At 55.6% G+C, this 27,463-nt stretch overlaps 1 protein-coding gene across 6 annotated transcripts in view; it reads left to right on the forward strand.

Moving 5' to 3' along the window:
• Positions 1-27,463, forward strand: part of LOC118692565 (ankyrin repeat and fibronectin type-III domain-containing protein 1-like) — a 189,211-nt gene that overhangs the window by 143,467 nt on the left and 18,281 nt on the right. For 3 of the 6 annotated variants that reach the window (XM_036392470.1, XM_036392475.2, XM_036392473.1), the window contains one exon: positions 4,762-4,890. The exons of the other annotated variants lie outside the window; for them this stretch is intronic. In XM_036392470.1, the coding sequence (XP_036248363.1) occupies positions 4,762-4,890 (129 nt within the window). The remainder of the gene's footprint in view (positions 1-4,761; positions 4,891-27,463) is intronic. 6 annotated transcript variants of the gene reach the window in all.

The following is a 27,463-nucleotide window of genomic DNA, read 5'->3' on the forward strand; positions in this document are numbered from 1 at the left end:
TCCCTGCATGGCCCCTGGTGTCCGTGCCCTCCGGCCGTGGCAGAGTGCTGCAGGGTGCCTGCTGAGGCACCCGGGCTCCTGCGGGTACACGCTCATCCCGGTGGCTGCAAACTGCCAAAAGGCTTTAGCGGATCTCCACAGGGGAGGGAGGGATGCAGAGCCCAGGGATCAGGATTGTGCTTGTCATCACTTCCCAGTTGTGGTGTGGGGAATGCGGTGGTGACTGCGAACCCCCAGCCGGATCCACGCCTGTGTGTGGCGGGTGAAGCTGGAGGATGGATCCAGTGCCTGTGTATTTCTGTAGTGAGCTTTGAGAAATGTCACTGCTCATCCGCCTGCCTGGCTAGCGAGGGGGCGGAGGACGGCGCTTCAGCCCCTTGTCCTCATCCCAGGGCAGCTGAGGGATTTGTGTGCTGGGTGCCGTGGCCGGGGCCAGCTCAGCAAGCTGCTGGAGCCACAGGCAGGATGGGGACAGGCTGCCAGCCCTCCATGTCTGTGCCCTGCCTGCCTTCCCCACTGCCTCGGCAGGCTGGGGGCTTTGGCAGTCACTCCTGTGGGGTTGGACTCCCAGAAAACCTGTGGGGTGAAGGGATGGGTACGGGCTGTGTCACACAGCGCACGGGGCAGCTGGAGCTGTGCCCTGTGCTTAGCTGGACCCTTCCCCCTTGGCCAGGCTGGCGTCCAGGTGCTGCTCTGGGTACTCTGCTCATCCTGGTTGGACACTCCCAGGTTCTCAGCACACAGCAGGCTGGGGACAGCACTGTCCCTGTCTCCCTTTAGCAGCAGCCTCTGCCTCTGCCTGTCCCTGCCTGCTCTGTTCAGGGTGCTGGGTGCCATGGCTGCTGCCAGGAGGGAGTTTGCCATGCCAGACCCTGCTCCTCCCTGTGCCTGAAGCAGTGGGCTTAGGGGGCACATGTCACACCAGGCTGTGCCACAGTGGCTGTCCTGCCCTTCTGGGAACACCAGCTCTCCTCTGTCCAGAGCTTTGGAGAGAAGGGCTGAGGATGGATATTGCTGCAAGAGCCTTCAGCACTGATAATTATTTCTGGAAAAAGATGCCGTGTTTTGACTTAAATGCTGACATGGGACTTTGAACACGTGTAATCTGGCTGACAGATGGCAAAGTCACAGAGGTGTGATTTATGATACAGCACAGTAGCTGAACAACCTTCTCTGGTTGTCAGGAGACAATTCTTCCCGGTGCTGCGGTTGACATTCCGATTGATGGCTTTTCCCACGTGTCCCCTTGGTGTGTGGGGACTGCCTTGGCAGGTGCCAGCTGTGTCCAGTGTGCCAGCCCTGAGTACCAGCCCTGCTGCTCCAGTGCTGAGCTGCTGCAGAGATGCTGCCTCTGAGGGAGGGCTGGGCAGGTGAGCCTGGATGGACCTGGAGCAGTGCCGTGCAGTGGCAGGGCTGGCCTTGTCCCCATCGGCTGTGGCTGGCATGAAGCTGGCTCAGGATGACAGTGGCACCTGGGGCTGCCTGTTTGCCAGACCAGCACTTGTGGGGCTGAGCGTGTGGTCCTGATGGGGGAAGGCACCCAGATCTTGCCTGTCAGATAAGCACAAGGAGAAGGATGCTGAGAGCCACAGGGAGTCTGTCTCACCTCTTGCCCTCTCCGTGCCTCAGTTTCCCTGCTTCTGCCTTAACATCCCTAATGCTGATCCTTCTTAAGGGACAGGGACATCTATTGATGTTTGGAAAGCACTTGGGAAGTAACACTGTGGTCTCCACAGCATCCCCCTCCCTGTGCTGGGGGCTCACCCCCACTGCCCCTGCACAGTACCCAGAGCTGTGGGAGCATCCCAGCCCTGGGCACACCATCCTGGGAGCACTCTGAGCCCAGGGGACCGGGGCAGCTCAGCACAGGAGCTGGGAGCTGACCCACCAGCAGGGCCCTGGCAGAGCAGGTATGATTCATTCCCCTTCTGCAGCACGGTTTATGTAAAGCAGCTCTGTATAAATCGCCAGATGATCTGTAATGTGCTCCTGGCTTCTAATTAGTGATGCTTCTGCTGAAGCTTTGGGGTCTGGCGGAGGTGAGGGAGGCTGGTTCATGGCTGGATGAGTTGCTGACAGCTCTCAGGGGGGTGGTGTTGGGCTGTCAGAGCTGTCACAGCCATTCCTTTACCTGGCCTGTAGCAGCTGGAGGTGGTGGCCAGCAGGTCTGGGGGTGAAATCAGCACCCCAAGGTTCTTGGTCAGCTTCTGACTCATACATGGACTGGCTTGTCTGTCCTGCCTCAGGCAGATCTGGGCAACACCTGCCCTAGGCTGGAGAGCATCCATCCCCTGTGTCCCTGTGCCTTCCCCTTGATGCCATGACTGGGGACTCACAGCAAGGCCACATGTTCCTGAGCACCCAGGTGGCTTCTCCAGCCCCACCAGCCCACCTTGCCCCCAGGTAACTCTCCTTCATCCATAACCCTGATGACATGGGGCACATTGCCCTGTTTTCACCCAGCAGCTCTTCTTGACAGATGCTGTTGGTTTTATCCAATCTGAAGGATGAAGTGGCTGCTCCTGCCATGCTTGGGCAGGTGGATACATCCAGGTAAAGCTCCTGGGTGTGGGATTGTCCCCGTGGTGGTCATTGCAAGGGCCATGTACCGGCACCACAGAGGCACTTCTGGCAGGGGCTCCTGCCTTCCTGCATCTGTGCAGGGCACCAAGGCTTTTGCAGCCCCTCATCCCTGCAGGTTGGGAGGGATGGCTGTCATGGTGCAGGGAGTGTGGTGGAGGTGGGGTCAGCACAGCAGACAGGGCAGGATTCTGCAGGCAGTCCCCAGATGTCAGGAGATAAACACCCCCAGCATTCTTTCAGCTGGGGCTGGAGCCCTCATCATCCCTGCAGGGTGGCAGGAGCTCCTCGTGGGCAGGTGGGAAGGGTGAGGAACAGCCAAATGCCACTGAGGAGGTGCTGGAGGGAGCCAGCAGCACCTGTTCCCATGGGCCAGCCTTGCTCATCCTGGTGTCCACACCATGCCTGGGGCTGCTGCAGAGCCTTGGCTGTCAATGCCCACTTCTCACCCCTCCCTAAATGGGATCTTCTCCATTCCAGCTGAGCTCTGACACCAGATGAAAGGAGAGTGAGGTGGTGGGGATGGTGCTGGTGCCAGGCTCTGCTCTGTGGGCACCAGGATCACTCCTCTTCATTGCCTCTTTCTCAGGCTGTGAGTGGGGGAAGTTAGGGTTTGGGTTTCTTGTTGGGTTTCTTTTAAGGCAAACCTCATCATTTACATCAAAGTAGGATTTTTTCTCAAGAATGTAAAGAATTGCCCTGGAAGGTCTGAACAGCTCTTTGCTGGCAGGGACTGGAGAGACAAGAGCCCTCTCCAGAAAGCTGTCTCCACACCATCCCCAGCAACAGCAATTCATAAGCTGAAAAATAAATCAATAACCAGTTAATGAATTGAAGATGTCTGTGTTTAAAATGTATCAGGGAAAAAACTGTTAGCTGGACTGGCCTAATTACTGTGAGGAAAGGCAGGGAGCTCTCAGTTCTGAGAAACAGCTTCTCTTTTTCTCTTTCTTTGGAGGTATTTTGTGTGCTTAGAGGAGGGGAGGAGAGGAGAGGAGAGGAGAGGAGAGGAGAGGAGAGGAGAGGAGAGGAGAGGAGAGGAGAGGATTGGCTTTAGCAATGTGTGCAGGTTCAAAGCTCCCCAGCTCTGTCCTTCATCCCCTGGGACCTCTGTCAAATGCCTCCTGTCCCCTTCCGTGCCCAGCCCAGGCTGGCTGAGCACTGGGAGCAGGTTGTGCTGGCACACGGAAGGACAGGAGGCAGTGGCTGTGACAGTGTGTGTGGCAGGGGCTGGCACTCAGCCCCCGTGCCTGGTGATGTGCCCATGTCTGGGTGTCCCAGCTCCCCAGGCTTGTCCTGCCTTGCTCCTGTGCTGGCAGCAGGGACAGGCTCAGCACGGGGGGCTCTGGGGGTGCCACCCTTGGCACGAGGGGGCTCTGGGGGCTCTGTGTGCCAGAGGGAGGCAGAGGGCTGAGGGTCTCTGTGGGGCAGGTGCCTCCCCAGCCTGTCTCAGCCTGTGAGCCCGTGTGCCATGGGCTTGGACACAGGGCAGGTGTGCCCTGGGCCAGCAGCTCTCCCTGCACAGGGCTGGGATGGGCTGGAATGTGCAGCAGGTCCCAGAGCCTGTGGATGTGCCTTTCCCAGGTGCCAGGGGCTGGCAGTGACGCCCACCTGCTGGGAAGGGGCTTTGTCAGCACAGACAGGTCCTTCAGTTGAATCCATTTGCTCCCACACATTTCTGTTTCTGTCTCCAAAACCTCTCTGATGTGGGCTGATTTCCATGTCAGCCCTCCTCAGAGAAGCTGTTCTGGTGCTTGGGAGGCCACAGGGGCTCCAGGGTTTCTCCAGGGTTTCTCTAAAGTGTGTGGCCTTTGATTCAGTCTGCTTTGGTTCTCTCCACTGACGTGTCCCTGGCTGTTTCTCCAGTGCTGCCTGTCACCTGTTGGAGTTTGGGGAGGAATGCACAGCCTGGGGAAGTGATTTTGCTGCACAGGGAGCAGGACCTGGCTCTCTCAGCCTGCCAGGCTGCAGCTCCAGTTTGGCTAACGCCGACCTGTGCTGGTCCTGGCCTGCTGAGCAATACAAACGTGCTGCTGCTCCTCCACTTCCACCCCCAGGGCTGGTGCCACTGCCCACCCTGGGAGCCCCCTCCTTCCAGCACTGAGCACCTGTGGCTGTGCCCCGGGTGTGCCCTGGGCCAGGGCTGCAGGGCCATTAACGCCTTTCCTCTCCCCTCCCCAGGTCGGAGAGCAGCCTCGCTAGGTTTGCCCACCGCTTGTCGGTGAAGCAGAAGCAGGAGAAGAGAAGGAAAGCTGAGTATGGCTCGGCCGAGCTGTCTGCCTTCCGGCCCAGGTCTCTGAGCATTGAATGGTAAGAGCTGCAGGACAGGACTGGGGACAAAGCTTCTGCCTCTCCAGTCGCCCTCCTGTCCCCTTTTCCCACTGCTGCCATGGTCAAAGCGATGTCCCACGGACAACGATCCCCCAGACCCCTGCACCTGCTGCAGAGGCTCCCCCAAGGTGTCAAACGAGAACCAACCCCCAGCTGAGGGTCTGTCAGGGCTCATGTGGGTAGAGGGAGTGTCTGCTGAGCTGGGGCACACAGCACGCAGCCTCTGGCAACACCCACCACTGCCCCCTTCCCTTCCCTTCCCTTCCCTTCCCTTCCCTTCCCTTCCCTTCCCTTCCCTTCCCTTCCCTTCCCTTCCCTTCCCTTCCCTTCCCTTCCCTTCCCTTCCCTTCCCTTCCCTTCCCTTCCCTTCCCTTCCCTTCCCTTCCCTTCCCTTCCCCAGGGGCAGGAACAAGGACACACAGGGGCTGGAGCTGCTGGAGCAGCATCCTGGGCTCCCCGTGCTCCTCTCCTGGCTCAGCTGGAGCTCCCAGCACAGCGGGGCAGCCTCAGTGCTGGGGGAGCTCTGGGACCCGCAGGGACCCTTTGGGGGCTGCCCTCTGTCCCCATGCCCGGAGCAGTGGGAGGGTCCTGGGCTGTCCCAGGGTGCAGGGCTCCCTCCCTCCCGCTGCTGCACTGCCTGGGGCCCTGGGTGAGCCCAGGTCTCGGAGCTGTCCCCCCTCGAGCAGTCCCCATTCATCCTGGGGCTCTGAGCTCTGATGCAAGCCTTGGAAGCAGATCACAGCCAGCCATCCCAACGTTAGAGGTGACCTGCTAAGGATATTTAAAAGAGCTGGAAATTGCATTGCTTTCTGCTTCCTTAGATGGATAAAGGAGGGAAAAACTTAAAAAAAAAAAAAAAGAAAAAGAAAAAAGTGCTTAGAAATTGCAAGAATGTCGAATTTGGTTTTCAATTTCCCTGCTTTTTTTGGAGATCTTTCTGGCATTTATTGTGTGTTCTAACACTTCAGTGTGAGGCTGTGGAACCCTCCTCAAAGGCTTCCTTTATCTGAGGTTCCTTGAGCATCAAAGCTCATCAGATATTAATGAACCAAAGAATTCAGGATATTTGGGGACAGACTGCTTTCCTCTCCACTTACACAACTTTCTTCCCTTTGCTAAGAGGATGTCATGAGGAAACCTGGTCTGCAATTACTCTCAATCTCCCAAAGAGACAAATATGTGAATTTGTAATGAAGCAAATAGGGAAACAAGAGAGAGCTCATTAAAAATAATCAGAGTTTGTCTTTATTCATAACAAAGGAGCATGAGAAGCCAGCAAATCTCTTTCCTCTCTAAATGTGTCTTTGAAGCCCCCAGGTCCCAGTTTAGCCCTGTTGGGGGATATTTGTGGTACATTTCCCCGACTCCATAGCGTTTTCCTGGGGGAAACCATCTGTCTTGCATTTGGCACAGCACCTCGTACAGTGAGGACTCGCAGCAGTGGCAGACGATGCTCCTTTGGAGGATTCTGTGGAGCAGCCTGGAAAGGAGCTCTGACTGAGGAGGGGCTGCCTTTGCCTTGGATTTGCTGTGGGCCCTCCTGCTGCAGCTTGGGGCTCTGAGCTGAGGGACACAGCCCTGATGTCCCCATCCTGCAGGGACACAGGCACAGCCAGGCAGGACTCCCACCCTGTACTGGGGTTTTATCCATGGCTTGGAGATACCTTGGGCTGGATCAGACACCACCAGGGCAGCCAGGATGGGGTGGCTCAGGCTGCTGGAGCTCAGGGGCTGGCAGGGCACAGAGGAGGGGTCACCCCAGAGGGGCACAGTGATGAGGGGTGGCAGTGGGCTGAGGACCCTGCCCACTGCCTGCTCCCATCCATCTCACAGGCACAGGGCCTCAGAGAGGCATTCAGAGATTTTCCCAGCCTTCTCTGCAGCTGTGATCTTCTAAGGGATCTCCTGGCCTTTTCCTTGGTCTGAAACAGCTTTTCTCTGTGTTTCCTGTACAGCACCAGGGATCTCTGCTCATGACAGCAGGGTCAGCACCCTCAGTTAGTCACTCCAAACCATCCTGGGCTGCAGGTGAGGCTGCTCTTCAGTGCTCTGGCTGGGAAACTTGGCTCATATCCTGGCAAATCTACAGATGCCTAACTTGTCTTTCAGAGCAAATACCTACCCCCATCAAATCTGTCTGTATTTACAACCCAGGGTTCCCACTGCATCCTTTCACCTGCCTCTGCACAGAGGTGAACACCCACCCTGTGTGTGATGTGTTCAGCTCATCCCACATGGGTAGGAGTGGCATGGAAGAGCAATGGACCACGTTTTCCCAAATCAGCAGCTTCTGAGAATCCTGCCCATCCTTACCTCAAGGCTTGAAGGCAAAGGACAGCTTCTCAACCTGCTGTTGCCTGTTGCCAAGGAGGAGGTAGAAAAGCATGACATCATCTGTGCTCTTTGCTTTGAAAAGCTGGGCGTTAGTCTGGGACAGGGATTAGAGTTTTCTGCTTGAAATTCCCACCAAAGCGTTGTTAGTGCAACCCATCCCCACACTGAGCAAGCTGAGCCAGTTTTCCAGTGTTCCCAGTTATTCAGATGCTCAAGCAGGGGTGGATGGAGCTGAGGTAGAAGTGAAGGAGCTGCATGGAGCCTCACACTGTGTTCCTGCTCTGAGCACAGCCAGGTAGGACAGGACACAGATGCCTTCACCTCCCCTTGGCCCTTCCCCAGTGCCAGGAGGAGCAGTTCCTTGCTGCCACAACAAGCGAGGCACTGGATGTCCTGTGCTGCTGCCCAGCCCAGGGATGCTCCCAAGGCAGGTCCCACAGTGTGTGTGTCCATCAGAGCCCATGTCCCTGGCTCAGGGGACAGCTGGTGGCCGTGCTGCCCCAGCACAAGGCAGCTCTATTCCATGGCACGTGTTCCTGTGCTGCACCAGGCCCTCGTGTTCCTGTGCTGCACCAGGGCCTGCTCCCAGCCCGGCCAGCAGCGAGCGAAGCCCTGTTAGTTCCACTTATTAAAAACAAAATTGCTGGGGGGAAGGGAGAGAAGGCAGAGAAAAAGTGAAGTATTGAGAAAACACTTCTTTCATTCATATGTTGTTTGCTGAAATAAATACTTCATTATTAGGCCCTTTTTAGGGTATTTTTTTTAAAGCCAGAGCCACAAAGTCCCCAGTGTTTGGGCCTGTGAATGTGCTGGATCACCTCAGCCCATGGCTCCCTGTGCTGGTGTCCTGCTGCTCAGAGGTGCTGGAGAGGAGCTTTCCCAGTCTTTGGGAGAAACCTGGGGGCTGCACGTGTCTGGTTTTGCCCAGGTTTGCTGATTCCCTTCTCCTCTTTGCTGGATGGTGTGCACTGGGTCACCAAGGCAGCTTATGCTCCAAATGAGGCAAAAGTAACTTAGGCAAGGAAGTATTTGGGATTTTGTTTATTAAAGCTCTGCTTTCTGTGATCTCTGGTCCTAATCTAACTCCTAAAGCACTCTTGACTTGAAGCCCACCACATTCTGCTGGAGGGGCAAAGATGAAAGCTGGTGATTCCCATGGAGTCCTCACAATGTCCTACAGCAGTGTCAAAACTCCAGCAATCCCTGTTCTCCCCACTTAGAGCGAGCAGAGGCCTTCTCCAGTGCCTGTTACCTGAGAAATGCCCCACATTTATCTTCCCTCTTAAGTGAGGCTTAGTCCAATGGAAGGGCTGCGATCCCTGGTTTGCTCTTGTGTGAGCAGAGCTGGGATCCTCTGTTCCCTCTTGCATCCTCTCAGCTCCATTGCTCATTGGGACTTTCAGCCCTGCAGGTTTGTCCTTCTGAAATTATTTTGTCCCTTCCTTTTTAGCTCTAGCTCTGGTTTTCCTTCTCTTTGTTCCTGGGTTTGCTTTCCCCCCATACTCACCACTTGTTCACGCTGATTTCCCTCTGTTTTCTTCATTGCTTACTCACTGCTTTTTCTCTCCAGGCTCCTGGCGTTTTCCCTGTCAGACAGGCTCCCTGTGATCTGTGGTTGGAATAGCCTATTCCCATGGTGCCAGGAAAAATGCAGCATTCCTGCCTCCCCCCCCGTGCCCTTATCTCGTTCTGCTCCTTGGCTGCCCACCCCGTGGCTGAGCTGTGCTGGCAGCAGCATCTCAGTTCCTGTGACAGGCTCAGCCTGGGCTCAGCGCTGCCTGCAGCTCATGCTCCTGCCTGACCTTTGGCTCCTCGCTGCCAAAAGCTGGGATGCTCAGGGAGCTGCCTGCCCAGCAGCCACCCAGCAGACCACACAGGCCCGGGTGGAAGGTGCCAAGTGAGCTGGAGCTACCAGACATGGGAACCTCGCTGGCACCATCTGGTTGGTGGAAGTGGCACATGACTGCTGCTGCACTCAGCCTTGTGTTTTGGGTTTGGTTGTAAAGTTTTTTAAGGGAACTGTTTTCATGGAAGTTATTTAAAGTCTAATATTTCCCCTCTGAGTGGTTTCGACTGGTGTGGAGGTTCTCCCTGGATGGCTGGGTATGGAATCCCTGCTGTGGAAGTGCCTCCAGCATTGGTGCTGTCGCTGCTGTGGGCAAGCAGCCAGGTGATCTGTCCCTATCCACGGGGTCCTTTCCTCCTGGCACCACGTGCCATGGTTCTGGTGGAGCTGCAGGGCTTGGAGGAAGTGCTGAGCTGCCAACTGATCCATCCCACTGTTCCTGATCCAGTGCATGGGACTGCTGCTATTGCACAGCTCCCTGAGAGCCCAGTGCTGTTCCCACAGCTGTCCACAGTCATCTGAGGCTGTCCCCAGGAGGCTCTGTGTGACATTTGTCCCTTTGCCAAGTCAGCCAGCTCAAAGTGAGTTGTCATCAACTTTTTGGGAGGCAAAGAGTAGCAGCACCATGAAGACGGTGGGCTCAGAGCTCCTCCAGGTTTCACAGCCCTACTCAAGCTGTCTCACTCCAGGAAAGTCTTGGAGCTCTTTCTCTTCCCAGACCAGGAAGCTCTTCGCCTGAGTAAGGGAAAACAAGGGAAATGAGGCCCTGAGCAGTGGAAGGGAAGGAATGCGAGAGCCTGGGAGCTGTGGGAGCAAGGAGATGCTTTGGGCAGGCTGAGCTGCGGGCACCACATTGGCAGCGCTTCCTGTGGGGAGCCAACCTTGGAGAGCATCACCACCCCCATCCCTGGGTGCCAGCCAGGGGTGAGGTGACACACAGCCCCGAGGTGACACACAGCCCCCAGCCCAGGTCCGAGCGGCCGGCGGTGCTGAAACGAAACGCGAGGCGCTTTGTCTCAACTGGGAGCGCTTTAAGCCCTCGCTCGGGAACAATGGCCAAGCTATGGGGTCATTTGTTCTGGTATTTCAGCAGCTCCTCATGATTTATGGGATGTTTTGTTCTGCTGCTTGTCTTAGCTTCCCCCTCTCCACCCTCCCCGTCTCCATCCCTTCTCCATTTCAGCTCCTCCTCCCCCCGCTCCCAATTCCCCTAATAGCTGTGGAGCCTCTGTGCCTTATGAAGTCATGGTATCTGTGACTTATTGAATTAGCCGGGTGGGAGCTGGACTGCCACACCGTGCCGGGCTCTGCCGGGGTGTCCGGGCTCCCGGGGGCCGGAGTCCCTCACTCGGGGCTCCGTGCAGCCCCAGCTTCCCCTGTGTGGGAGAGGGACAGATGGACATTGCCATCAGCAGGACCCTGCAAAGTTGCTTTAGAGGCAATGGATGTGGTCAAGAGAAGCTGCAGCCCCAGCGAACAAGGAGGGCTCTGTCTGCAGAGACACTCGAGGTGCAGGGGCTCTGCTGGCTGTCCTGGTGTGCCATCCTCACCTCACCTCTCTGGCAGTGGGGTGGGTGCCAGCTGGGGAGCCCCAGAGTTCCTGGTGTTGAGCTGCACGTGGGACAGTGTGGTTCAAGAGCTTGGTTGTGTCCCTGGCGGCCTGAGAATGGCCATGGCCAGTGCCTCGGGATGCACGGGGGAGCAGGGGATCACATCCCCCTCCCCAGGGACAATGATTTAACAGTGACTGTGAGGGACATGCTGATGGGGGAGGGAGGAGTGAGCCCTCCCAACATCCCTGAAAGTCAGATTACCCTCAGGAGAGCATTGCAAAGGAATAATTTACTTCAGAAAGATCACTTTTTATCCTCATTTTCTGAGTTGCCTGCAGGCAGGCAGAGGCTGGAGGGCAACTGGTGGTCCCTGTGGGACTGGCATGGTGCTGCAGCCACTCCTTAGCCCCGAGGCAGCTTTGGCAGAGGAGCCAGGTCCCTGCAGCTCTGCTCCTGCTGCCTCATGCTGCCAGCAGGGAGCTGGGAGCATCCTGACCTACGGTGCAGGTGGGAAAGGAGAGATCTTGTGCCTCTCCTCCTGGTGCCACAAGCCTCTGGGGCCCAGTTTTCCTCCTCTTGTCAGGATAGGCAGCTCAGCTTGTGATTATGATGAGGCTGGAGAGGTTGGGAGCAGAGCAAGGCCTGGAGCCTCTCTGTGCTGCTGCAGGCTCCAGCAGGTCCAGCACGCTCTTCTCCATTTGTTTCTCACGTCACTGCTGTGGGAGAAATTGAGTCCTCTGGGGAAGCAGCAGAAGGAAAATGTTCAGGAAAGACTGATGTCCAGGTTCTCCCTGTCTGGGACCAGAGCCCTCAGCCACATCCCTTCCTCTCTGAGAGCACAGGCAACAATTAACATTTAAAAGACAAATATAAAATATTGTGCTGATTTGGTGCTCTGGCCACTTCCCTCTGCTGGTAGCTGATACCTCCAATAAGATTATTTCTCAGTCCATTACCCACAGCACACTTTAATTTCTCTCAAATAGCCCAATTGCCTGATTTGTTTTCTTTTATTGTCATCATCCCTCTGCAATTTCCCATGGCCAGGATTGCAAAGCAGGATGGGTGCCTTGGTCCCTGCTGAAGAGTGGAGCATGCTTTTCATCCTGAAGGATCTCCACTGGTTCTTCTACATGAGCATGCCTCTGCCTGGAAGGTGCCAGTGGATTTCCACAGCAGGCAACCCAAGCCCCATGGATATACTGGGGAAATTGCAGAGATGTCACAATCCTTGGTATGAAAGGGAAACCTCATGGGTATCTAAATCTCAGCGCTACTCAAGCCTTTCCACACCACCTGGTATTCCCATGGAATCCCAGAATGGTTTGGTTTGGAAGGAACCTTAAAGCTCATCCCATCCCACCCCCTGCCATGGCAGGGACACCTCCCACTGTCCCAGGCTGCTCCAAGCCCTGTCCAGCCTGGCCTTGGGCACTGCCAGGGATCCAGGGGCAGCCCCAGCTGCTCTGGGCACCCTGTGCCAGGCCTGCCCACCCTCACAGGGAACAATCCCTTCCCAATATCCAGCATAAACCTTTTGGTGTGAAATCATTCCCCCTTATTCATTACTAATGGTGCCAGTGCACTGGATTTGGAAGGTTGTTGCTCTCCCAGTCCCCTTATCCAGCACACAAAAGTATCTCAGTATGCTTCTTTTAATGGGAATATCCATAATAGTCCTGGTTTTCTACTACTGGTGAGGTGTTCAGATCTCCAGCCATGAGCTTCCTTCTCCATGAGCCACTTTGGACTTGGGGAAGGGCAGTGTGGAGGAGTTGCATGTCTTGAGCAACTCCAGCAAGAGCAGCAGCACACTCCAGTTTTGGAATGCCAGGCTCCCTCCATCCCTGGGAGCAGAAGGGATCACTGGTCCTGCTGCTGATGCTTCTGGAGAGATTGGATCAGGAAACACAGAAGCATGGACATAGCCAGATAGTCCTCACAGCTGGCACTTCCAAGGTATTCCAGTACTTTTAAACCTTCCTTGTCCCTTGAGCAGTGGCAGTCACTGTTGGGCAGGTTTCTTCTGCTCTTAGATAGGTTCCTCTGGCAGAGACAATTCTGCCTGCCAGGGCTCCAGACACCTCCTGTTTATCTTCCTGGAGAGTTTCTCACAGTGCCAGGTTGATATTGGATCTACTGGCTTGGATGCTGGCAGGATGGGCAGTGCTCTGTGGGGAGGCCAAATGGGAGGGAGGAGTCAGCCCAGGACATTGGGACAAGGAGGACCATGTCCTTGGATGTGCTGGGGCCTCTTTCCACCTTTGATGGAGTCTTACTGCACATTAACTCTTCCCCATCCCTCATACCCACCTTTCCTGTGTGAGCTGGAAGCTTTTTGGGGAAGTTGTGAGCCCAAGTGGCCTCCACATCTGCTGAGCCTTATGCCTGGTGGAGGTCAGAGAGGGAAGTTATGTTCCCTTCCACTCCTGACTTCCACATTTCCTCCCTTTCTCCTGAAAATTTAACTATTCATCCATCTACCCCATCAGTTTCCTCCCCAGGGACATTCTTCTCCCTGTCTCATTTTGCCTTTGTTGCCTTTATTTTTCTGGTAACAGGGAAGGTCAGACAGGGATGATCTTCTGCCACAAGGAACTGTTGGGCAGTGTGGAGAAGAATTTTCCATGTAGGCAGTGCCAGATAGTGCAGATCTGATAGATTTCAGGCCAGGAAAAGGTAAGGATCATGCCTGGCTTTGTCCAAGGTAGAACTGGATGCTGGGCAGCAGCTGCCAGTGTCACCCTGAGAACTTGCCTGTGTTCTTCACCCTGCCCACAGTGCAGAGGTTCACCAGAGCCCCCTCCAGGTCTGTTCAGAGTCTGGTTTCCATCCAAGAAGTGTCCCAACAGGGCCTGCCAGGGCTCATCAGGCAGTAACCAGGAGACAAATCTCTTGCCAGTGGTCAGGGCAGGGTTCTTGCTAATGGTTTCATACAGTCACAGAATCATGGAGTGGGCTTTGTTTTGCCTACCCCTGCCCTGGAGAGGTCTGAGCTCTCCTTAGCTTTTAAGCACAGAATCATGGAATGGTTTGAGTTGGAAGGGACCTTCATGATCACTTCATTCCAACCCCCTGCCATGGGCAGGGACACCTTCCACTATTCCAAGCTGCTCCAAGCCCTGTCCAACCTGACCTTGGGCACTTCCAGGGATCCAGGGGCAGCCACAGCTTTTCTGGACACCCTGTGCCAGGGCCTCACCTCCATTGCAGGGAAGAAATTCTTTCCAATACCCAATGTAAATTTGCCCTCCTTCAGCCTAAAGCCATTCCCCCTTGTCCTATCACTGCTTGCCCTTCCAAAAATTGCCTCTGCAGCCTTTCTGCAGGCTCCCTTTAGGCACTGGAAGGGGCTCTGAGGTCTCCCAGGAGTCTTCTCCAGGCTGAACACTCCAGCTTTCTCAGTCTGTCTCCAGGGCAGAGGGGCTTCACCCCTTGAAGCATCTTCATGGCCTCCTCTGGAATCTCTCCAACAAGTCTACATTTTTCTTGTGTTGCATTCTTGATTTGCAGTAAAAAAATGGATTTTATGAGCTTTGAAAAATGAGCATATGACATTACATAGGGTTTGTTAAGCATGGCTGCAGAACAGCTGCTGAGGTGAGCAGAGCTGTGAGGAACATCTCTTCTTGGTGGTGTCAGGATGGGTTCAGGCCCACCGCCCCAAAAGGAGCCACCATCACCTTGGGGGGGACTCTGGCTTGTTGAGCTGTGGTCTCCATACAAACCCTGCAGGTTTCCCAGGGTGGGGTTGTTGAGGCCCCTGAGAGAGCAGGGACTGCAGGATCACCTGGCACCATGGTTACTCACCTCCTCCCCTGGTCTTGCCTCTCCTCTCTACCCCCAGACTCCAGGTTTAAGAACCCAGAACTTAGCAGAACTCCTGAGCTTCACCCCCTGCAGAGAGGACTGGGGTGCCTGTGGTACCTGTGGCTTCTCCTGGCCCACTGAGCAGCTGAGGACAGGAGCTGGCCCTCCTTGTCCCCCAGCTTCTCACTCTTTAAAAGGTGCATGGCAATGTTGCCCTCCTTTTTCAGGCACTTTGGTATTCCTGCCCATAGAGAGGGACTGGAACAAGGTGATCTTTCAGGTCTTTCCAACCCAAACCATTCCAGGAACCTCTGATTCTATGAGAGCTGCTGGTGAAGGAGCTGCTGCTGTTCTAGGACTCCTGGCATCTGCAGTCTCGGGCTGGCATGCCCCAGACCCATGGCTGACTTGTGGGCTTGCTCTGAGCTCCAGGCTGGCAGGTCAGGTTTTCCTGGTAGGCTTTGTACATCAGCTTGTGCTGGCACTGTAGCTAAGAGCACCAAGGTCAAGGTTTCTGTACTGGAAGTAGTGTCCAGAGAGGCTGAAACATTTGCCCAGGGAGCGCGTTCTAAAAAAAGTATCTTTTTTTCATCCCCAGTGTTCTGATTCCTGAGCATCTTCACTGGGGAGGAGGAGGCAGTGACTGTGGTCAGAGGCAGTGATAGGAGCAGAGGTAATCTGGGGAGATCCAGGCAGGTATAATCTTAACCCAAATTCTTTTGGGTTTGCAGATGTCACTGCGTGCCAGGCCCTGGAGTTGTAGGGTGCTCACTCCTCCTGTGTGCTGGAGTCTGCAGGCCTGGCCTGTGTCAGAGGATACAAGTCCTGAAGGAGTGAGTGATCCATCAGAGGCTCCTGGGGGATCAGTCCCTGCTGTCCATGCCAGGGGCCAGCCCCAAGGGCAGAGGCACCTCCTGAGGCTGGGCTGGGTTGTGGCCCCGGGTGGGGCCGCTCTGCCCCGGATCTCCTTGGCAAGTGAGACTGGCGAAGGATTTGCTGTCAGGTTCTGCCATGTGCTTGTCCCTGCCTGTGCCACATCCTCCTGCTCCATCCTCCCTGCCCAAGCTGGGCTCCAGAGCCAAGTCCTGCTGTGCCCACAGGGGACCTGGGCAGGGTTTCCTGTGCCCTGAAATCCTGCAAAGCACTGGGCCAAACCCTGGGCAGCAAGAAGGCTGCTTCTGGACATAGGTAAGCTGCTGTGTTATTTAGGCAGTGCTCCTGCTCTCCCTGTCTGTGCGTGGTGCACTGCTGCTGTCCAGCTGGGGTCTGAGGAACCTCAGCAGTGAGCACACTCCTGGAGCTCCAGGAGGTGGAACTCCCGGTGGAATCCTGCCTGATTCCTTTGCAAGTGGAAGAAGGATCCTGCCAAGCGATCCCATCCTCCCAGCGCAGTCCTGGCCCTGCTCTGCCCCGGTCATGAGCTCTGGAAGGCTGTGTCAGGCAGGAAAGTTTTGCTTATGGAGCACAGCTCAACTCGGGTGAACTTCACATGAACTCGAAATCTCTTTGGCCATTTTCTTTCCTGATGATGCAGGGAGGTCAGGATCAGGATCCTGCACTGCACAGGGACCCAAGGCTGCCTTCCTCGTGCACCAGCACCATCACCTCATCCTTCTGAAGCACAGGGGCAGCTTCAATCTCTGCTCTCTGTGACCAGGGACAGGCCCATGGAACAGCAGGAGCTGTGCCAGGGCAGGGTCAGGCTGGATCTCTCAAAAAGGTTCTTTGCCCCCGAGGGTGCTGGCACTGCCCAGGCTCCCCAGGGAATGGGCACAGCCCTGAGGCTGCCAGAGCTCCAGGACCCTTTGGACAATGATCTCAGGAGTGCACAGGGTGGGATTGTTGGGGTGTCTGTGCAGGGCCAGGGATTGGACTTGGGACCTTTGTGGGTCCCTTCCAGCTCTGGCTACTCCAGGATTCTGTAATTCTTGGTGCCCAGGCAGGATCAGCAGCAGACAGATGGAGCTGTTCCCATGTTACACTGGGACTGTGCTGCTGTAGCTTTTGCTCTCCTTGGTCCCAGGGGATGGTGGGCACCCCATCACAGCACCAGGGCTTTAGTGGCCTCTCAGGGTCACCCAGATGGTCTGTGAGAGAGTTAAATCCCCCTCCTCGTGACATCCTACACTTTACCTGGAGATTACTCTTGCTACCTCCCATGTCTGCATTCTGACCACAGAAAAATTGGGGTAGTGGAGCCAGGGAGGCCCTCAGGGCTGAGGACTTGTTGGATCAGTGATGGGAAGGTGTGATTGCAGTGTGAGCCACCCGTGTGAACACAGGACAAGCTGTGGCATCCTAAGGCAGCATGTGGCAGGGCACAGTGGGGTTTTCCAGATCTGTGAGCATCCTGCTCCTGAGAAAGCTCTTGCAGCTCATGTGAAAAGCAGGGTGAGGAGCATGGTGGGGAGAGCTGGGTGTCTGAGGAGCATGAGGGTATCCCCACCCCTCACCTCACTGCCCAGGGGATGAAGAGGGAGAGGAAGGAGGCAGCAGCACCCACTATGTGTTGAGGCCACCAGCTCTGGAGATGTTTCCCTGCCTCTTGGTTGTGGAGGGGCCCAAGCTGGCTGTGTGTGGCTCAAAGGTCCTGCTTGGTGTAACTGTGTGAGCAGGGATGTCTCAGGGGCTTTGGGAGATCTTGGAGGTGCTGTCTTCTCTTGCCCCCTGCCACCTCTCATCTCCAGGGCCACCTGCAGCCGTTGGCCCCTGCCACCCTTGCTCTTTAGAGCTGCAGGGAAGTCATCCCTGCGAGCTGCCTGGAGGGATGAGGAGTGCACCACAGCTTACCCTTGGAAGGGCTGTACAGAACTTCCCAGTGGAAGTTTGTTTCTCTTACCTTTGCCAGGCTTTAACTGTTTGGGCTGGATTATTCCATGTTTTTCTGCCTCAGGCTGAACTTTCTCCTTTTTGTTTCCTCTATTTTTCCCAATTTTCAGCAGAAGGTTGGGGGAAAATGGTAGCTTTGCCAATTTATCTTTTTTTTTTTTTTTTTTCCCTGCTGTCTCTTTGTTTGAGGGCTTCGGGTGTCTCCACTCTTTGAAAAAGAGACTTGAAATTTGGCAGGGATGATGCATTCCTGCTGGAAGTCAACGTGGATTTGGTCAAATGGTTAGCCACTGGAAAGCATGGCTGGGCATGCCTGAGGAGGTTTTCAGGGGCCAGCTGCTGGTGTCCCCATTTGCAAAGGGACTCTGGCCACTCTGTGTCCCCCTGTCCCTTTCTCTAGGGACACCTCCTTGTCCGGATGAGTCCAGTCAGGGGTGGTGGCTGAAGGAGCCATTTCCAATGAACTCAAAAGCAGTTTACCAAGACAAGATTGTTTTTGTCCCCATTTCCCATGTGTGGCACTGGCTGTGGGTATCACCTGCCTCTCACCCTCAGCAGAGCTCAGGCCAACTTGGGCTGTGCCAGGTGAGGGGAGGAGAAGCTGAGGAAATGCTCCTGTCATGCCACACCTGGGAAGAGGTGTTTGTAGACCTGCCTGCCCCAAGGGTGAGCTCAGCAGCATCACATCCGTGCATGGAGGGACAGAATCCCAGAACTGGGAAGGACCTTCAAGGCCATCAAGTCCAGGCTGAGCAGGTCCTGGTAGCTGGAGGTTTGACCTGGTGATCCCTATGGTCTTCATAGTTGCTCTTTTATATTTGAGTGGAAACTTTTCCTAATTGCTGTCCCGAGGGCTTTGGAAATTCCTCCACAGACTCCGTTAGCTTCAGCTGGGGTTTCTCTACTTGATGGTACCTCAGAGCTTTCTGCAGAGGGAGGAATGACACATGAGCTGGGAAAGCTCTGGTTCTGATGAAGGAGCAGGCAAGCCCCAGCTGGCAGGAGCTCCTGCTGGTGGTTATTGCCCCTGGTTAGTGCAGTTACAAGAGTGCTCAGGCACTTGCAGGATGTTTTATAGCAAAATGGTGGAAAAAACTGGCTTCTCCTCTTGGGCTGCAGTCTTTGGACTCTGACTCCATGGAGATGCTGCTGTAGTTGGGTGGCAGTGTTGCTCATGAGTTGGGTGGTGCTGGCATGAGACCAGCCCCAGGGCAAGGTGGTGGGGTGGTCAGAGAAGGTCCCGGTGGGTTCTGGGCAGGGAGCTGATCTGGAGCAAGCTGGGAGCAAATCCTGGCATGAAGCTGTGCCAGGCAAGGGGTTTGCCAGGCTGGGACAGGCTGGTCTGGGAGAGCCCAGTGGGGGTGGCTGTTGTTGGCAGCCGTGCCAGGGACAGTCTGTGGGCAGTGCCCAGCACTGCTGGCTGGCTCCTGCTGTGTGCCTTGCAGTGGGAAGCGCCTTTCTGACTCCAGTAACATTTACCAGCTGGGAGCAGCTCTGGAGCTGGGTGTGTGCGTTTGTCTGCTCTTCCATTGTCGCTTGGCCGATGTCTCCTCCTCCCCACTGAGATCACTGGCTGTGGGCTCCCTTTTGTAACCCCTTTGGGTGCAGCTCTGGAAGTCTTCAGCCTGGTTTCAGTCAGAATGCTGGTCCCATCTCCCTGGATGTCTTGGGTGGGACAATGGAATGGAGGTGGCTTTCCACCAGAAGGAACATCCCAGTATGGACTGGAGGACTGGGAAGTACAGGTGGGATGTAGGTGGCTGAGGATGAAGCCCAGCCATAGGCATGGGGAATTGAGCTCAGGGGACCTCCAGAAGACCTTCTTGGGCCATTTTTCTACCATTTGATGGTTCTGGAGAGGATGTGGTTCCCGCCGGGAGGTGCATCCCGGTGGCACGTCCTTCCCGGTGGCACCAGGTGGCGCAGGAGGTTAAAGGATTTGGCTCTCTGCAGCTCTGGGTGCACATGGATTGCCTCCCACTGCTGTGATGAGCCTGCAGGTCTCAGCCCCCAGCACGCGGAGCTGTGCCCCCGTGCCAGGCCAGCCTCAGCCCGAGGGCGAGGCAGTGGGGATGGGGCTCCCTGGAGCCCTGTTCCAGCAGAACCAGGAGCTGACCCACCCTTCAAACCATCGTGGGGGTCTGCGTGAGAACCCCACCATGCCAGGGAAGGCACAGTGAGGCAGAGGAACCAGACTCGGGTAGAGCCCTGGTGGTGTCAGGGGAGTGAGGAGACACTGGAACATTACCCTGGGGTGAGGCCATGACAAAACACATGACATCCTCTGGCCCAAGCTCAAGCAATCTTGGGCACAGACAGGTGAGTGCTTCTTCCTGGCTCCTGGGAGGTCCTGGGCTCTTTGGTGGGGTGCAGGTACATGGCAGCAGCCCTCAGAGCAGCTGGGACACTGCCATCCCAGCCCCCTTCCTTCTCCCATTGGAACAGCCTCTGGCCCCATGGGATCTGCCAGCCCCTGCCCTGTTCCCTCCCCAGAAGTGTGTGTCAGCACCCAAGGAAGGGGACAGGACCCGGCTTGGGTGAGTGTGACCTTACATCCCTTCTCACTCTTCCCAGCATGCCAGCTGTTCCCTGGGCATCTCCATGCTGAGCATTTACCTCCTGCTCTTGTTGGATCCAAACTGGGCCACTGAGAACCCTCAGGGATACTTTTTCTCCCTTCTTTTGCCTTCAGTGATCTTTGATTTCAGTCGTCGTATGACTCAGCTCCTGCATTTGATCCCTGGAGCAGGGTTTGCAAACATGCAGCTGTGGCAGGAGTGTTGCTCATTCCTGGCAGGCCAGGCTGGGGTAGGGTTTCCTCCTGACAGAGGGGCAGTGAGTCCCCATGGCTCATCTGCCTCCCCATGTGGAAGTCGGATTTAACCAGGGTGGTGTTAGTGGCTTAGAGGTGTCTCCTAGAGCTCTGCTGACCTGCTCCAGCATCTGGGCTTCTGAGATCCTGGCAGGATGGGAGTGGAGCAGAGCAGGTGCTCTCTGTCCCCTCTGTCTGCCCATCCATACCTGCAAAGGTCTGGCTGGTTGCTGGTGCTGGAAGCATCAGGCATTTGGGTGTGGGGCTGAACCCTGGTTGTGGCAGTGGGTGTGGGACACACACAGTTCCCATGAAGGGCAGTCTGGGCACTGACCTTTAGGTACTGCCCCTTCTTGCTGCCTGTTCCCTGTGAGCTGCCCTGGTCTGGAGCAGCTCCTGACTGAGCAAGGACCAGCCAGCAGTGGTGCTGAGCTCCCCCTGGGGTGCTGAGCTCCCTCTGGGGTGCTGGGCTCCCTTTCTTAGGTGAGCACAAGTCACAAACCCCTGCAGAGGTTTGCAGGGAACAGGGATTTACAGAGTGCAGGGATTTGCTGGGCACAGATATTTGTAGAACACAGGCTGTCAGCAGACAGGGGTTTGCAGGGGACAGGGGTTTTCAGGGGACAGGGGTTTTCAGGGGACAGGGGTTTTCAGGGGACAGGGGTTTTCAGGGGACAGGGGTTTGCAGGGGACAGGGATTTGCAGGGTGGCTGCAAGCTCCCACCGAGCCAGGCCCCAGGGCTGTGTGCTTGGCTCTTGGCACCAGAGTTCTGGCTCTGTCTGCCTCCTCCCTGACAGTGCCAGGGTTTTTGGGTGGTCACAGGGCTGTGATCACAACCAGCACTGACTGTTGTGTTGTGGGTACCTGGCACCAGGCTGACCACACTGGGCTTCCCCAGGAACTTTGATCATGACTCGGGGCAGCTTGTCCTGCTCTGTCCTGTCTCCATCAGGTTCCAGTTAAAACCAAATGCATTCTCCAGCCTAAGCTGCACAGCCATTTGAGCCCTTCCAAAAATGAAACAAATACCCACGGACTGCAATTCGAATTGCAGCTCAATTAGGGCTTGTTCCCAATGCGATCATAAAACCTCCAGTACGAAAACAAACAACCCAACCAAACCACATCCAAGCCTGACAGCATCCTCTGGAATGCCTTTAAAATAACAAGGAGGGCAGAGGAAGATGAAAGCAGTGTGGCCAGTGGGAAGAAGGCTCTTTGGCCCTGAGGGGCAGCCTGGAGGTGGGCTGAGCAGGTGTGGGGCAGGGCGGTTTGGGATGGGGAGAGCACAGGAGGTGACAGATGGGATGGAGACGGGCTCGACGGGTACCGTGGAGATGTGGGCACATGCAGTGTGGAAGTGATGAGCACGACAGAAATGGGGCAGCCTGGGGCTCAGGGCTGGGCTGTTCACAGGGGGATTTCACAGGGCAAGGAAGAGGAAGATGTGGAGGTGGTTCGGAGCGTGGTGGTTGTTCTCGGAGAGGCTGCGATGTGTGAGCAGGGCGGGGGGAGCGCGGCCGGAGCCGGCGGCTGGAATGCGTGTCCCGCGTAACCCTGGCTTGCACCGCGTCCAGCCAGTCTGGTGCCGCGGTTCGGGTTTCACGGCGGACTTTAAACCCGGCCATATTTAGCGTGAGCCTCGCTGGCCTGTCAGGGAGGGGAAGCCGCAGCACAACTAATAAAAAAAGCCAAACAAAAACAATGTAATTAAAGAGACTCAGCACTGTGTGTTCCCATAGCAAGAACATTTACCCAAGACTTCCTTGCTCAGATACTTAATGTCAAGCTGCAATTAAAGGCTGGCTTTGTGGCGAGGCAGCGAGAAGGGCTTGCCCAGCCCGGGAGACGGAGCCCGGGGCCGAGCCGTGCCCGGTGTTGCCGGTGCCGGTGCCGGTGCCGGTGCCGGTGCCGGTGGGGAGGGACCGGCGCCGTTTGGCACGGGAGGTGCCCCAGGGACACGTGCGGGTCACACGGGGATGCTGCATCCCGAGCAGCAGCTCCCGAACCGTTCTGGTCAGAGATGCCCTCAATCTGTAATGCACAGACCGCTCAGCTCCATCCCCACAAAAGTTTGGTAGCACAGAAGCAGAAAAGTGGATTTTCTGTGGATTTTCTAGGTAGAAACCTCTGGGCAGGATGTGCAGCAGCTCTGTCCTTGTGGATTTTCTGTGGATTTTCTAGGTAGAAACCTCTGGGCAGGATGTGCAGCAGCTCTGTCCTTGTGAAAACAGTAAAATCAGCAGAGCTGGGCTAGGCATAGAAGCTTCCAGCATCTCCTTCCTGACCCAGATCTGTGGATGGAGACTGTGTGAGCCTCTGAAATGTTGAATTTCCTCCCTCAAGGGATGGTTTGGGGTGTCTGGAGCCAGGCTGTGCCCGCTAGTGCCCCGTTCACTGCAGCCCAAGGTGTTGCTTATGGGTTGCTTGTGTTGGCAGCATCACCTGCCTTGGCTGGTGAGGCAGGGCAGTCATTGTGCCATGTCCCTCAGCACAGTCCCCAGGAGAGGTGCCTCGTGCCCTGGCAGTGCTGTGTGAGGTGTGTGTGCAGCAGGGTGCCCTGCATGGCACAGGCCAGGACAGTGGCACTTTGTGATGGCAGCCCTGCCTGATGGCAGATGTCACAGGGACACTGCAGGTGAAGGTCTGATTTGGGCTACATTTTCGTGGCAATTGAACCACAAGATCCTTCTGGTCTCACTTTTAAGCAGTGATCAGGAGGTCTAATGAAAAAAATAAAGAAAAGCAAGAAGCAGCAGCATTATTGTGTTGCAGCAGAGTTTGCTCAAGCGTCTCTGCTCCCTTCCTCCCCAAAGGCACTGCTGGGCCTGCAGCAGTGGGGTGTTTTATGGGACACTGTCAGCAAGTGATCTACTTGGTTGGCTCCAGACTTCTCTTGGAGTCCTGAAGTCTCTGTCTTTCCCAAATTCAGCCTGTAATTTAAGTAGGGATGAGACATTTGGGCAGGCTTTTTTGTGCTGTGCCAGGGGACATGGCTGTGCTCAGGAGGACGCTGCTGACCCCCAGCCCTGTGCTGTGGGATCTCATGTGTCCAGCCTGTGTGAGTGCCTTCTGCCACAGCTGAGTGAGGACTGGACCCGGGGGCTGAGGGGGGGTCCTTGCCATGTGTTCCCAGTGCAAGTGCTCCCCAAAGGATGCAAAAACTCTGCTGATTTGGGGAGTAGCCTGGATGGCACAGGAGGAGTGCTCCAAGGGGGAATGCTGCTCTTCATCTCCTGGAGAGGTGCAGGGCGCTGAGCACTGCTGGATATTGCAGGTCTCACCCAGGATGTGCCTTTCATTTGGGTACCGAGCTGCTGGGAGTCTTTCCCCTGCAGAGCCGTGCTGTGCCAGGGTGGGCTGTGTGTCCACGGGGTGTTCTCTGCTGCCACGGGCCATGAGCTCCTCGGGCAGCACAGACACACCACGTGTGCCTGGCATGGGGACAGCAGGGACGATGTGCTGCCATTGCTGCTCGGGAAGTTCTGCCCTGACCCAGGGGCCTGACACCACGCTGAGCTCCTCCAGGCATTGGGGTCTAACAGCACTGGGTTTCTGGAGCTCCAACAAAAATGTCTTGGCAGGAGAGCATCTATATAAGTTAGTTGTTATTGCTAAACAAAAGAGGCATGCTCGCTTCAGCTCCACTCAAAACAAAACCCAGCAGGTTTGCCAAGTGGGGAGAAAAGAAAAAAGCTGGAGGAAACACAAACAAACAAACAAAGTCTGCTTTGGTGCCTTTCCCTGGACCCAGGTTTCAGTAGGCACGTGCATTTTCTAGGCACACAGATGTTTCTGTAGAGCAGGAGTGTTTTGCTCCATGTCTGTATGGCCAGGTCACCGCACAGCACCTAAATGCCTTGGTGGTCTGCACAGCCCAGGGTGGGTAACTGCTGTGCCTGCTGCTCCGTGAGCCCTGCTGCCTTGCAGGGATGCTGATCATGGCATTTGGTCCTAGTTCTGAGCGTGCTTTTTGGTGGGTTATGAAATCCCACTCCTTGGAAGGGCTCCCCTACTCATGTTCCATTTTTAATCCAGCCTCTATTTTGCCAGTCATGAAAAATTACTTATACTTGGGCAAAAAGAGTGGAAAATGCAAACACATCAGCAGCTCCTCTTCATGCTGGACACGGCACTTCTTGTTGTTGTCCCCATGGCTGTGGGGGAGCTGCTCTGAGTGTTGCTCTCTGCTGTAGAGTGTTGGTGTCCAAGTGTCCATGGCCATAGTTGTGAATTCTTGCTGCACAGGGGTGAGCACAGCCCTGGACATGGGTCAGACCAAGTGTGCTCAGGTATGGAGAGACCTCTCACACTCAAATTTTTCTCTCAGGAAACAGTTGTATGTTGATTTTGCCACTTGATCTCATAGGATCGTACAGCCATGGGACAGCTCAGGTTGGAAGGAACCTTAAAGACCATCCAATTCCACCCCCTGCCATATCCAGGGACACCTCCCACTATCCCAGGCTGCTCCAAGCCCTGCCCAGCCTGGCCTTGCACAATTCCAAGGATCCAGGGACAGCCCCAGCTGCTCTGGGCACCCTGTGCCAGGGCCTGCCCACCCTGCCAGGGAACAATTCCTAATTCCCAATATCCTGTCCAGCCCTGCCCTCTGGCAGTGGGAGCCATTCCCTGTGTCCTGTCCCTCCAGGCCTTGTCCCCAGTCCCTCTCCAGCTCTCCTGGAGCCCCTTTAGGCCCTGCAAGGGGCTCTGAGGTGTCCCTGGAGCCTTCTCCTCTCCAGGTGAGCACCCCCAGCTCTCCCAGCCTGGCTCCAGAGCAGAGGAGCTCCAGTCTTTGAAGCATCTCTGTGGCCTCCTCTGGACTCACTTTTCTATGCTGGGGGCCCAGATCTGGAGGCAGCTCTGCAGGTGGGGTCTCACCTGAGTGGGGCAGATTTGCCCCCTTGCCCTGCTGCCCGTGCTTGGTGCTGGTCACCTCTTGCTGTGAGCTCCCTGTTGGGGTGAGCTTGGCTGCACTGGGTTGTGTCCCCCTGCTACCTGGGTTTTAGGCTGCTCCTGTTCCATCCTTGGATACCCCTCTGGACTGAACTGGAGCATGGTTCAGGAGAGTATCCCTGGCATCTTGTGCTAACACACTACTAACATCCACATAGCTGTGAGGCTTCAGCAAACTCTGCTAGGGCCCAATCCCTCTTCTGCTCCTAATACCAAGCCTTGTCCTTAGAAAGCCATCAGCACCTTTCATCCCCCGTCCTCCAGGCTCCCTTTTTCTCATGCACAGAGCCCTGCTGCTTCCTTGTTTGCTGCATCAGGGAATGGTGGGAGCAGCTCCCTGCAGTGACAGCCACCCACACTGACCTCAGGGGCTGCAGAGCAGAGTGAGCTCATGGCAGCTGCTGTGCCTGGAGCCTGCCTCTCACTGCCACCCTGGGCAGGCTCCGGGAGCTTTTCCTTCCCACAGCCAGCCTGGGGGCACCCGGAGCCTCGGGGTGTGGCTGGGAGGGCACTGCCCCAGCACAGCACTGCTGGCACAGGAGCTGTTCCCAGCCAGGCCCCTGGTGCTGAGGGGGCTCTGGGATGGCCACCCTGGCCCTCACCAGCCACGTCTTGGAATCAAGGACTCCTCTGGGTTGGAAGGGACCTTAAAGATCATTTATCTCATCCCACCCCTGCCATGGCAGGGACACCTTCCACTGTCCCAGGCTGCTCCAAGCCCCATCCAGCCTGGCCTTGGGCACTGCCAGGGATCCAGGGGCAGCCACAGCTGCTCTGGGTAGTGACCTGTGGGCAGGGTGGTCATGCCCTGCCTGTCCAGGTACCCGCTGGGCAGGGCTGGGCTGTCCCAGCCCCCTGGCTCTGCTGTCAGGGGGCACAGCAGCCTGGCTGTCAGGGACTGGTTCTCAGCTGGACACTCAGAGGGGCTACGCCTTTCTACAAAATGCACTTAAAATCAAGGAATTGCAACAATTATTAACACGTTTTACTAGGCCAAGATCTGCAGTGTTGCAAACATTAACATTCAGAATATCCATAAACCACATTGTAAACTACCCAGTGGATTTGCTTGTGTTTGATGCTGGAAGAAGGGAAAAAATGAAGATGCCTTATGCTTATCCATTCTCATGTACTTTTTAAAAAAAAGACAACCACCTCTATTGCATTGGTTTCCTGAGACAGAATCACAGTTAGAATCACTAAGGTTGAAAAAAACATTTAAGATCATCAATTCCAACAATTAACCCAGCACTGCCAAGGCCACCACTAAACAATGTCCCCAAGTGCCACATCCACTTTTAAATGCCTCAAGGGTTGGTGACTCCACCACTGCCCTGCGCATCTGTGCCAGTGCCTGAGCACCCTTTCAGGGAAGAAGTTTTCCTGATATCCAGTCCAAACCTCCCCTGGTACAGCCTGGGGCCATTTCCCCTTGTCCTGTCCCTGTTCCCTGGATCAGAGCCCGACCCCCCTGGCTGTCCCCTCCTGTCAGGAACTGTGCGGAGCCACAAGGGCCCCCTGAGCCTCCTTTTCTCCAGGCTGAGCCCCTTTCCCAGCTCCCTCAGCCTCTCCTGGTGCTCCAGACCCTTCCCAGCTCCATTCCCTCCTCTGGACATGCTCCAGCCATGAGAGTCCCAGAACTGACCCCAGATGGATATGACCAGTCCCAGCTCATCCTTCCACAGAACCTCAGCTTCTTCTATGGAGAGGGTGATGGAGTTTGCTGGTGTGTGGGTTTACAGCACTGCAAACCTGATGTTCACATCACCTCCCTGATGGTCACAGAGAGTGAACTGCTGGGGCAGGCAAAGCACCTGTCCTCTGCTTGCAGACTGAAGGACAGTAATTAGCAACAAGAACATTTGTGGCTGGGATAAATTTAGTTTGGCTGCACTGAGACTCTTCAGGCAGAGAAGGTGGGATCTCCTCCCACACCTCCCTGCAGGATGGGGCTTTGCCATGGGTGAGCTGGTGTTGGCTGGTTGGCCCCTGAGGGCAGGACATCTGCAGGTGTTGTTTTCAGCTATCAGTTGCTCCAGGGCAAAGTTTAGCTGTAGATAAATCAAGACCATTTCACCGAGTCCAGATGACTCATAACCACAGGGCAGGAAACTCTTTTATCTTTGGGGCAGCTGGTTTAATATACATAGATGTTCACTCCTGAGCACTGAATAATTTCCATCTCTTTACTTCTCATTAAAAGCAAATCAGAGGAGGGAAAACAGTGAGAAATTTCTCTGTCTCTGTTTCTGCCATCTCTGAGAGAGCTTCCTCCCAGCTGTGCAGTCTGCCTGCACTGGGTCATTTGCTGTGTATTTTAATTGGCAGAACAAATGACTTTCTCTCCAAAGCACCACTCCATTTTAAACCCTGATTCTGCAGGCACGGATGGAGCAGGGATCTGTTACAAG

This window comes from Molothrus ater, chromosome 16 (genome assembly GCF_012460135.2).
Source record: "Molothrus ater isolate BHLD 08-10-18 breed brown headed cowbird chromosome 16, BPBGC_Mater_1.1, whole genome shotgun sequence".
NCBI lineage: Eukaryota > Metazoa > Chordata > Aves > Passeriformes > Icteridae > Molothrus > Molothrus ater.